Source organism: Lissotriton vulgaris, chromosome 9, assembly GCF_964263255.1.
Source record: "Lissotriton vulgaris chromosome 9, aLisVul1.2, whole genome shotgun sequence".
Classification (NCBI taxonomy): domain Eukaryota; kingdom Metazoa; phylum Chordata; class Amphibia; order Caudata; family Salamandridae; genus Lissotriton; species Lissotriton vulgaris.
The window spans coordinates 125,927,704-125,940,725 of NC_141697.1; the positions used below are offsets into that span (position 1 = coordinate 125,927,704).

Consider the following 13,022-nt stretch of genomic DNA (forward strand, 5'->3'; position numbering starts at 1 on the left):
ACCTACCTTTGGTAACACCTTATTTGGTAGAAACTCTATCTAGCTGCAGATTGCTTGCCAAGCCACCCATCCTCCCAGCTGTGCGAACAGATTTCTAGGGACGGGGGCATTCCCCTTTTAGGGCCCTAGTTTTCCATACCAGTGGTTATTGTTCTTTGTGACTCCGCACTCATGGCGTGGAAAGTCACGAAAAGAAACTGACATCAACCTGCTGAGGTGGCGCCTCTATAGGCCCTGCGCGCATCACTTCTGGGGCCGACAACACCACGCAGAGCAACGCCACCTACTGGCGCACAGGAGCACTGCGCACAAAAAAAATCCAGATCCAGTCTGACACCTGGGGATAATTCTAAGGTAAGGAATCTGTGGCTAGATAGAGTCTATACCAGATAAGGCGTTACTAAAGGTAAGTAACTTGTTCATTAATGGCACTTGTGTTGTATCTACAAGCAATCACAAACAGAAGCACCTGCCACCACTGAAAAGGTATGGACAAAATAGAACTGATGATGATATTACTCCAAACTGGAACAAATCACCCCGTTGGTGCTGGGCCCTCTACTTTACTTCACCCCACGAATAAGCACATTTACACTTTTTCAGTGACAGCATATGAGCAACTTCCTACACAGATGACACCAAGACACTGCCCCAAATAGGTCACTCCATTCATACATTTCTGCCTGTCATAAGAGTGATTTATAAGAGTGGAGTGAGCGTCTGATCGGTCACGTATTTTGCTTCAAAATGCGCGAGTACTGAACACATCTATACGACCAAACACCACCCCCACCACAGCATGCCATGAAATAACTTGCATGAATGGTGGAAATGTTATGAGATAATGCAGTGGTGGTGGCACTTTTTTGCTGACGAGTATGTAACAACTGTGTTGAATTTCTCTCTCCTGAGTGTGTAGCAGGGATTAGTTATCTGTGGTCAGGATTCATAAAGGGCGATCTGTGTGCTATATTTTTAGTCACTGCTATTTCTCTTCTTACTATTAAGATTTTTTCCTACGCATGTGTGTTTTTTTGGTGATCAAATGCATGCATTTGATGCAGTGGAGCATTAAAACTGAATGCATTGATGAATTTTTTAAGCACTCCATAGAGCAGTCTTTGAAATATACCACCTGTTTGAAAATATATTAAAAAATAAACTTTAACCACCTATCACAAACACAGATGTTTGTGAAAGGTTAGGGTTATTTGGTGACGTAGGAAGTGATGGACACCCCACCGACCCCCACCCCCACCCCAAAAAAGCCCAGATTTAGTAAGGGCAATGTTGTGCTGTATGTGACAAGCCACATCTAGCTATTGACCACTAGAGATGCCGGTATAAGAAAGTTAATGCAAGATGTAATTCAGCACATTGATGTAGTGCTGACATTTTGTAATTGACTCCTTCAGGGGCTTAAAAAACGCCCTTTTGGCTATCCTCATCATGCTGTGACATAATCATATGCCAACAAGCAGCGGCTCAGTATGCCCTAGTGATCCAGATGGAAAAAAATCTGAATTTTGTGGAAGATAATTTTGGGGGAAGAATTGACTAAGACAGCCTCTGAACTTAAGAAAATCCAATTTGAATAAAAGTAAAGCTAATGTCCTTGTTTTTCTGGTTGACTTTTGCGCCATTAGTGACTCATGACAAATTCTAGGCCCGTCATCCGAAAACCTGCATTGTGTCCTCAGCAAGGTCTCACTTTGCCAGGTTTCTGTCGACCATAATTTGTTCTGTTGTCCACCGATTGCGATAAGGCAGGATCTTGTAGACATCACTTAGTCAACATTTGTATTGCAGCTGTGTTGCTGGTTACTGTTATGTAGTCTGGATTTAAGCCATTGAATACTTGCCTGTTGACGCTCTTGGTTTGTAGTATGCCTTCTAGACAGATGTTGCGCAGGCGATCCAGTGGTTAGTGTCTTCTCTCATGAAGTAAAGCAAGCATCCGTTGACTGATTTAGGATTGGTGGGACCTTCATTGAAGGGACGCCGTCCAAAATTTGAGAATGAGCAGCTAATGTGGAGACACCATAAAATTATATTAGAGCAGAAGAGGGTATTTCATTGGGAAGGTAATGAACTTGTAATATTAATAAAACACATCACATTTTTGCAACATTGCCATTATGTGGCTTTCACTGTTTTCTTACCCATACATTTATCAGGGTCTTCAGAACATTTACTTGCTGTACATTCATGAAGGCATTCTGGATTTTGGAGGGGGGTGGAGGGAGATGGCGTTTATTCGGGCATTAAAACAATGTTGTTTTAGGCTGTTTACTTGGGTTTGTTAGCCATCTCGCCTATGATCAATCATTTATTTATAACCCTTTCCTTGCTGCCGTCGGCCATTGGCCGACGGCAGCACTACCCCCCCAGTGCTGCCGTCGGCCAATGGCCGACGCGGCCCCACCCGCGCACCGAAACACCCGCACCGCGGCGGAATTACCGCAGCGGTTAACGGGTTAAACAGCTTGGCTTATTTCAAAGTTCTATTTGTATGGAGTTGAAGGGAAGTAAACAGAGTTGCCTAAAATAACAGATTGCTTTTATTAAGCTGAGACCCATAATGAGAAACTCTTGTGTGCCTGCTCTGATCGTTGTACTGAAAGTTGTTCAAGTGGATCAGATAAGAATTTTCATCGGTCAATAGGGTCTGGCAGAGCTTGATCCCTTTTGTTGAAAGATATGAGTGCTGTTCCACATTCTCCCAAGCAGGAAGCATCGTAGAGTCTCTGTCCTGCCCAGGATCACATTCTGGACATCACAAAACCAACCCTGAACTAGGTGCGTTTTATTTTTAGTGGTGAGCAGAACTATTGTCCGCAAGTTCAGGGGTCCTGCTGGTGAAAGGGTTTGCGTGTCCACCCACCTACTTTCTCAGTTGTGTGTTGTTTCTATGGCTTTCATGTGCGTGGTGAACTGACTCTCTGCATGCTCAGCATGTGACAAGGGGGTCTGTGGTCTTGCTCGTTTTGCGGGTTCATTGGTTTTGCAACCCACGCTGAGCACCTAAATTGTTTTAGAGTCATCAGTGGCGGACTTAAGACCGCATTTTTTGTTGTTGTCTTTTTTTAAGTATTATTTCAATTTATATTGATATAGAAATACAGTCGTACATCACCAGGTATGTTCAACAATCATTCCATTTTGTGCAAGGTAATCTAAGGAATGACCAGTCTTTCAGCACATCCCATCCCATGTAATAATGATGTGTGGAAAAATCTTCTGCCGTTTAGATTCTATTCTAGTTTTTGCTTCTCACTGAGAGGAAGAGAATATGTGGATTACACAAAATTACCTTTTATTTGAGCATGTCTTCTGCCCCTGAAATGAAACCAGTGGTCCCCTTTTTAGCATGGAGCAATGGCTAGTAGATAGTGTGCAAGCGTTGAGCTGGTCTATCGGGTCTTGTATAAATACGTCTTTGCAAGTTGCCGTCCTTCCTCTCTGTAGCAAATTGTGCAGAGGTGAAGATGCTTTCTTGCCCGAAAGGGACAGCAGAAGATGGCGTCCGCAGGAAGTGTAGGGACGTTCCAACCAGACTGTAAATAATTTGGGTTCAGTTGGAATAAGGGCCACATTTATGACCATTCCATTTTGCTGGTCGCAAATTGCGATTTTTTGCAACTTGCAAAACAGAATGTACTAATGTGTCACAGACCCAGTTAGAGATTCTCGATGGGGGTTGCAAATGACCTGCCTCCTACTATTCATGAGGCAGGTTGCAATTTGCAACTCACTGGATGGAAATCGAGATATGTTTAAATTAACATTTTTTAAAGTTTTCTTTTCATTTTTTGAGGGCAGACAGTGGTCCGTGGGACCACTGCCTGCTCGTAAAAAATATTTTCACGGCCAAACACAAAGTGAATGGGTGTCCTGGGCATCCCTTCCCGTTTGCAACTGGAACTGCGATAGTTTTGCGACTGCAAAACAATCGTACATCCCCTGCGACTCGCTTTCAGGAAGGGACGCCTATGAGACTTTTAGGCCTTTTCCTTCTTCACGATTGAGATGAACTCAAAGCCAGTGTCAATAAGGAGTAGATTCTGTACCTATTCAGTCTGATCTGGATTCGGGAAGCTAATCGCCATGTTACAGACACTGGGAGCATGTAGGCAGAGGCCGCTGTCAAGATTTTCACAACTTGTCAAACTCCGGCTCTTAAACCGTCGAGGGGGCTGCCATTTTATGTCACGTGACTGTCAGAGTCACTGGGTTAAACACTCTCGGGCATAACTCCAATAGTAAAGATTATCTAGGTTAAACAGAATTAAAAAAACTGCACCTAGACTCTAGGCAGCTTAATATGGAACTTTTTGGGTGCTTGGTTATTCAAAGCAGGTTACCCGGTTCCATCTCGCTTTGTCTCTTGTCTGGCTGTGTTATTTTCCATATAATTCCAGTGTTTTGGCTGGAAAGCAGTAAAAGGGTCAGACTTGACTTAAATACATGCACAGACCACTTGGAATGACACGAGATTTGATTTCTTTATGTCCCTTTTTATGATCTGGCTTCCCCAGTCAGGCCCCGTGTGGTGCTCTCGTAAATTCTGAGCAGTTTGAAGCACTTTTTCCAGATGGATGGGCCTTGAAGCTTTGTTTAATCCCTTCCCGCCCCACTTGATGGAATAAACAGAACAACATGATGCAAGACGAGGGAATAAGTCTGCTTTGTCTGGTCCATTTGGCAGGCAGCGATGATGTGCTAGCAGCGTTTTAGCTTTACATTCTGTAGAGAAAAAGAGTTGTCGTTCTGTAAAGTGAGTATTGTTTGTATATATATACACCACTTAGTAAAAAAATACTTTGTAAACTAAGCATTTTTACCAGAAATGCTGGATATGGTAACCTTGCACTACATTGGACCCTAGGCAGGGCCTCTGGAATTATGCGATTGTGCGGCTGCAGCGTTTTTCTCATAATTATGGATCTCCTGTATTTGCCACATAATCCATCATCTGGCAGATTTTAACCCAGAAAGTGTTTGTTTCTAGCTTAAACGGTTCAAAAGTTAAAATGCGGCAACACGTTTTGGCCTGCAGTGAAAGGCCCTTTGCAAAGGTTGCCTGGTCCCCTTTCTCTTGTTTATTGCTATGTTTGAGCATTAAACTGGTACTAATGAGTTGCAACTTAAGCCCAGATAGAGTTAACAGGTGTAAAAATTACAATATAACAAACTAATACTATCAGAAAATGTGCAGCATTATGCTGAAAATTTTGCCTTTCTTTGCTACATAATTTGGTAAACCCTGCCACATAATTTAGGCCCCTCCTGCTGCATAATTCCTGTGTCCCTGATCATAGGCCGCAGACTGGTTTTGTTGAATGGTGGTGGAGCTGTGTGGTGATAAATGGCACATTACAGTGGAAGAACATTGCATAAAATTTACATGACACACTTTCACATACTAAGTTACATTACACAGATTTACAATTTAAATGAAGAAAGATTTGCCCATAATCACAATGCTTAATCAAGCACTGAAACCCATGCCTCCCTGGTCCAAGTCTGCAACGTTGTCGCTAGACACCACGGCCTCTATTTTTGCTAACCTGACCATCTTTTGACACCAGTTCTTTCAGCAGTATCTGTTCAGTAGTAAATCGAATGGGTAGACCCCTTGGCTTGATGATCAATAATCAGCTCTGGTGTGGAGGTAGTCAGAGTTTTGATCCCTACCTATTGTACTTTAGGCCGTAAAGGAACAAGGAAGCAGTTTTGTCTATGTGCCGCATGCGTATCATTAGAAAATATCCAGGAAATGTCCAGTGGGCTAAAAAAGCATCTCCTACAAAGAATTTCAAATGTTCATAGTTGGGTTTACTCATCCATCCAGTAGACTAGATCCACCCAGTTAATTGCTATTTAAAAAAACAAAAACGAGCATTAGCAAAGACAGTCGGTCTGACGTGTTAATACACATATGCACAAATACTGTTTAACATATTGAAGCCGGACTCATTGGCTTTACCAATGCTCAAAAAAGTAACCAAAAGTAGTAAAATGCATTCAAATCGAGTACTACCTAGATACACCTATGGACCAGTGGCAGGAGATGGAATTGACACACTGGGCATAGCCAAAGCCTCTTCTGTGGGGGAATAGGGGAGTGGTGTTGTGATCTGTGCACTGTTTTTTAGTGTGTTCTTCTTCGCTCAGTTGTCCGCCTCTATTTTGCTTGCTATTTCCTCATTGGTTAATAAGGAAGGCGAGGGAGTAGGACTAGGAGTAATGCCAATATCATTAAGTAATGGACTCGTTATCCATTTGTTAGTGACTTGTATGTTTTGATGTTATGATTTGGCAGATAATATGGTCTGCGCAACAGGGGTTATTTGGACTACAATATCTCATTGGATTCATGGACCGTAGACACGTGGGTAACTTGAATGTCACATTTTCGACCTTCCGCAGCTTCTTAGAGTATAGTGCAGTGGGCCAGACTACCTCATCCTCTAGCTGCCTTGCACTGTGAGTGACAACAACTAGCCTGATCACATGTGTACAGGTTCCTTAAAAGGAGTGCATTTGAGTGCCAGAGATGGTGAACGCAGGCTGCAGGGCAACTCCTTTATTTTTATTTTGTTTATGTTTGCTTTATATGCGTCAGCTCTCGAGTGCACCATTCATCAATCTATTCTATTTCATTTTCAGACACAGTCACATGCATGCTTTCCGTAGCACAGTTACCTCGATGCTGCAGCTCCGTGTTATAGCACGCATGGGGCTGGTCGGGGGTCCCTAATGATGCGTGACTAATGCATTTAGTGCGGTGATGCGGACACCTGCACTGAAATGCGTTAGTGTCACGCCTAATGCATGATACTTGGCAGGGCTGCTACTGTACTAAAAAATACATAACATACTTGTTAGTGGCTGCAAGACTCACAATTGCTCATACATGGAAATGAGTAATCCTTGAAGTACGGACCACTGTAGAGTGTGATAAAGTAAGAATACTGGAAAAATCTTGGCCCACATTTTGAACCTACATTAAAAGTCTCGGCCACCACCACAAAGGCCCAAGATACACGACGGAAATGTTTTATAGATCAGGCCTATGCCAACCTAGCGCCTCTTCTGACTTCTTTAAACGCTGACTGAATGATGTATTCATTCACCCATGTGTTTGTACTTGAAGTATTTGAAAGTCTCACTGAGTGTCATCTTGCTTTGTTTTATTTGGCTTTAAGTGTAAATTTGTGTATTAATGTTCCATGTGAAGGGCTTTTCTGATTGGATCAATCTGTGAAATGTTTCACCTCTACACCACCAACAAGGAAAAAAAATTGTTAAAAATAATTCTCAGTTTTTATTTGAATTGAATTGTATTTAACTATATTTGTTTTTGTTCTAAGCAGGCATGAACAGAGTCCCTCCTGTGGAGTCTCGTCAGGCAAGCATCCTACCTGGGCTTGCGCTCGCATCTGTAGCTGAACATTCTACTCAGAATCACAGGATCCTGTGCACAGGGGTATCGCAGCCATACCAGGAGCATGCGGAAGGTGCCGCTCAGCAGGCAGCAAGTGTGCTTATGGACAACGAAGACCCTGACCTGGTCGTTAAGATATCTTCATCACAGAGTCCAACTAGAGCCGTGGATGAGGCCTTCCTTGCAAGGACTGCTGCCTGTTTGAAAGGAGCTTTTACTGTGAACTCGGAAGACCCTCTAGGACTGGAGCGCCTATCTCCAGATCCCTTGGCTGAGCCTGCTGCGACAACACTCAGGACAATCAAGGAAACCTTGATTCTAAAGTCTTCTTTGGAAAACCAAAGTCATTCCAGTGATTGCAGTTCCTCCAATCAGACGTCTGACCTAGGAAATTCCTCAGACGAGCTGAACAGCAAGTTCCGCTCCCAAAGGTTAGATTCATCCTCCTCTTCAGGGGAAATGTCTATGCACAGTCCACTCCTGACCCCTACCATGATGGTGAAGCTCCCAGCACCCACTGTGACCTTGACCTCGTCCATAGAGAGGACCTTCCCAGTGAGGGAGGGCAGTTTGGGTAATAGCATGACCCTGCCAAAGGTGAGGACACCCTCTGTGCCCAGGGACAGCATTCAGCTTGCCAAGAAACATTACAGCCAGCCTCAACCTGGTGCGGACCGTCTAAATCATGTAGTTAACATTGACATCTGCTCCTTTAAGCCCATCGTTTTACCTGTGGATATGGTGCAAGTTGAGGAAACTGATATAGATGATGTACCTGAGAGCATGGAAACTGAGGCGGACTATGAAGGTGAATTGGAGACAGAGATTGGGATTAACCTGCTTGGCTTGGTTCAGAAAGAGCAGGAGTATTCGGATGCAGAAGCCGTTGTACATCGAGGAAGCAAACCTCCAACACCGCCACTTCATAGATTTCCATCCTGGGTAAGACGGTCTTCTATAGTATTCATTGTGTCTGGGTTATAAGCAAATCATCAATAAGTTACAGGCTCCAGACTGCACTTTGGTGTTTTGATTGGGTCTAGACTCTAGCGAAGGTATGTATAGTGTAAGCCCAACAGGGCCGCAATCGTTTAAAAAAAAATTTTTTATTTAAGTATTTATTGAGTTTGGTACAGAGCCATCTCGGTGCACATTAAAACTTCGAAACCAAGCATGCATCGCTGAAAACGTTTGCAGGATAATCAATTATTATATCACTGATCTCATTTAAATCCATAGTGTACAGAATTATCTTGTGCAATGCCTGAAAACCTGGCATGGCTCTATCACCTGCTCCGTGAAGAGCATACCCTGGTCACCCTAATGGAATCTCTTGCTTTAATGGGGATTGTCGTAGGAGGACTCATTTTGATGTGTTGAGATTTTAAGACTGGGTTTTTGACAGCACAGATGTCAAACTGAGCAATCTATACATAGATTGGCGTTTCGGTCCACCCCTTTTAACCTTTGGATTTCTTTAGCCAGCCTCTTGTAGCCATTGGCTTCAGACTTTGTAAATCACATCTTGGCAGCCTAGTGGATTATCTCTCACCAAATACTATTGACTGTTCAGGTGCATCATTGTGCCTCCGCTCAGGCACTTGCATTGATCTACATGCGGGCTACTTTACAATAATATTGCTGTCTGCGCCTGCTGGCTTCTTTCCATGTCCTTCCCTCTATATTGTGCTAATGCTGTGTGCGTTAGCACCAAAACCCAAATCCATTGACTTTGCCAATGCTTGTTTCACTTGCATAATACTGAAATTGATTTATATCAAATAATGTACCCCTGGCAAGGCAAAATGCAGCATGTACAGTTTATTGAGCATGACTGTTTTTGAGATTTTAGCTTGCTCTTTCAGATAGTCACACCTACTGTCTTAATTTCTTTTTTTTTTTTTAAATAGGTTCACCACTCTTTGCACAATTTTAGTTTCATCATAGAGGTACAACTGTTCCAATCAGCAGTTCTCTGCAGTTCCATATCCAATTTTATAAACTTAAAATTGTAATATTCATACGTTTCCGATGTTCTAATAAGAAATACATTGTCTAATTTTCCTAATACTGATGGAATTGAATTGTATGCCAATATTTCCCTCCATTTTATTGCCTTTGTGCATACAAGAAATAACATATATCATCAATGTGGAGACATCTCCAATTATATGTGCCATAAATAAAGGAAAAAAAGACTGTGTGAGTGGTTTATTGAAAATACATATTTAACTGAAATCTAAGCAGGTTGTTTTTGCCTGCAGAGTTTCCAACTCATATAATTTGATGTATTGGAAATATCTTCTATGTCACAGTTAATTTCCCTGCAATAAGTATACATTTGATTAAAATGCTATGATGTAGTTGAAGAAATAAACATTCTATATTTATGAAGCCTCCTTTAGCAACTCCCGCAATCAGAGCTGTACACGACACCCGCAATGGGCAAACTTATATTGACATTCAAAGGGTGACACACAAATGCCTGTGGTCAGAACAACACATTTTTAAGTGTTAGATGTTGTGATCCAGACTAAAATGATTCGACCATGGTGGGTCAACTCTCTTTTTAAAATTCTAGACTCTTTTACAGGTCATCACTGTCAGAATGTGTATTGTAAAATATTATGCAACATATGAATATAAAGAGTTTGTGTGCATCTTTAATGCATTCTCTTTGGTATTTGTGGCTTTTTGCTGCAGGAAAGTCGGATATATGCATTGGCAAAGTCAGGAATGAGGCTGTCGGAAGTGTTACCTGGATATGAGGTGCCCAATAGAGGTGAGTTACTAGAACAAAACCAAGGCTTTCAACCACACTGCTTCCGAATGTTTCAGGACATGCAAAGATCTAAATAAAAAATACAATTAATACATCCAGCGTGTATCTTGCAAAGACACTATGTTTTTAAAGCTATGTCATATTTTAGGTTTCTAACATTCAAGACAGTCTTCTCTGGTATTTCCAATCTGCTTTTGAAGGAAATGATTAGCCCCTTAATTGTGCTTTATTCAGGTAGGAGGTAATACATTATCTTTTTACATATCCCATACTATTGGAGTTTTGCCAGTCGATAACAAATGTAACTATTACCTGTTCTAATGGTACTCATTGTGTCTACTCAGGCTTTTTAAACTTCTCCTGTTATTCGTCTCGTGTGGGACAAGGTCGGCAACAGTTTTCTTAATTGGAACAGGCTCCCTTACAATGTAAGAGGTGCACATTGCTTTATGAGGTAGCTGGATGCGAACCGTCTATGTAGACCAGACCTTAGACAGTGCTGAACTTTATCCTCCCATGAACCAGTACCGTAGTCCTATGTGAATATGTAAGTGAGTGCTGTTGGCTTTAGTCCATGGAATTCTGTTTGTATTGTGTTCGGGTTTTGTAATGTAGCTGCGCTGTGGCCTTTTGCAATATTGGAGGGAATGTCTAGGCCACATGAGTAACTGAATGCAGATAGTGAAAGATTTGTGTTCTCAGTCCATTCGTTCACAATTCACATGATGCCACTGTCAAGCCATAAAAAGTTATAGTTAGATGAATATGTCAGTAACAACATTAACGCTTTGAACTAAAAAAAGAAAAAAACTGTTTTTGATATAGTTAGCAGAGCTAACTACAACTTGCTCCCCCGCTATGCACTGCTTATGACCTCACATATTACATCACTCAAGACATGTTCTATGACATCATTTATGACATCTCAAAATGAGATCATTGACAACATCCCTGAGGACATCATCCAATGAGTGTGTTAGTTTGTTTTATAGTTTGCATAGTGGCAGGTAGCTACCGTATTACTTTTCTACCTAAAGTTGAACAGCCTGTGTCCAGCCAATGTGTGCAAGTGTTTATAAACTGCATGTGCTCCTAATTAACCATAGGTATTGAACACTGTTAGACCTGGCATCATTGGTGTGAGTCTCCCTTCCATTTTTGACGGATTGCCTCCTCTGTTTTGATATGTTTTTGCTAGTTTTATGCTTTGGGCACTGTGCCACTGCGAATCGGTGCCACCGTGCAAGTGCTCCCTATGTTAAATTGATGTACTAATTGGGGATTCCATGTTTGGGGTATTTGATTTACCTGTCAGCCCCTAGTACAGTGCACATGTGTGCCCAGGGCTTGTAAATCAAATGCTGCTGGTGGGCTTGCAGCACTGGTTGTGCCACCCACAGAAGCAGCTTGTAAAGTGTGTCTCAGGCCTGCCATTGCAAGGCCTGTGGGCAGTCCAGTAGTGCCATGTCGACTTGGCAAGTGCGCCCACTTGCCAGTCCCTAAACCTTCCCTTTGATTCATATTTGGCACCGCTATGGTAGGCCAAAGGGCAGGGTGCATTGTAAGTATAAGGTAGGACATGCTCTGATGTGTGTAGTATGTCCTAATAGTGAATTACAGCCATTTTCGTTTTTAGGTCTCGGCTAAAGACGCGCGGATGCGCGTCTCCGCCGAGATCTTTTGTCAGCGACTGTCCTTCCCAGGAGACAGTGTCGGCCACGCGCATCCCTGGAGGCGATTTGAAACGTGACCGCGCGCTGTGGCCAGGCGCTGTCTCCTGGGAAGCTCAAGCACCACACACGCATGCGCATACACACACAAGCGCCCATGCACGCACGCACATACATACATACAGAGACACCCCCCCTGACACATACACACACACACACGCGCACACACACAAGTGCACCGAGGCCCCCCCTCCCCCGCCGTCACCGTCGCACACATACATACACACACACACACGAGCATACACACACACACGTGCACCAATCCCGCCCCAGCCTTTTGGAACTTACCTTACCTCAGCACGCGGCGCCCAACCTCCTGCTGGCGCGGCCCCGGGGCTCTACACCGCTCACAGGAGCCCCGGGCCGCGAGACGCAACAACTCCGCCTGCCTCCTCTTCCGGTCTGAACGTGGCCCCGCCCCCGTCACAGGCGACCGTGCCTGACTTCCGGGGCGGCCGCGATACTAAGAGACTGCATATTTCCCACTTAGAGGTTCTACTTTTGATGCGTATTTCCATGTGGACAGGGATGAGGAGTTTAAGGTAGGTCATACCAGGCCAGACCAGTCACATTTTCAGAGTAGCAATGAAAGGAAAATGTACACCGCATTAGAAAACAACACAACACGATGGAATGAATATCAACGACTATACCCGGTAACTACCATAAAGTCTGGCCTGGCATCAGCTGCGGCCACAACAGCTACTCGGGTTTCACCATATTTGTTACTTATATAAACTCACCTCCGTATTGCCACGCTAAGACCAAGGGGATATTACCGCCTACAGAATGTAACTATTCACTGTAGCTTATCCTAAAGCATTGCAACTCAGATAGTATGAGTTCATACACAGTCCCCCACAGCGGATGGCAGTAGTGCACTAAGCCCCCCTACACAGAGTAATCTGCACGCGCCGCCGAACAATGTATTAGCGGCTCCATAATGCTTCTAAGAGCATTTAGTACACTCACCATTCCAGGGCCGAGCACGCGGGACTGCAGCATTCGGCGTTGGTCCAACTCTGATACCCCCGGCCGGACCGTATGAAGACAGCAGGAT

General features: G+C 43.4%; 1 protein-coding gene across 1 annotated transcript in view; it reads left to right on the top strand.

The window, feature by feature from the left end:
* PLEKHH1 (pleckstrin homology, MyTH4 and FERM domain containing H1) overlaps positions 1-13,022 on the top strand; it is a 301,189-nt gene that overhangs the window by 140,291 nt on the left and 147,876 nt on the right. Inside the window, exons 7-8 of the mRNA XM_086937161.1 lie at positions 7,380-8,392; positions 10,154-10,232. Of these exons, the coding sequence (XP_086793287.1) occupies positions 7,380-8,392; positions 10,154-10,232 (1,092 nt within the window). The remainder of the gene's footprint in view (positions 1-7,379; positions 8,393-10,153; positions 10,233-13,022) is intronic.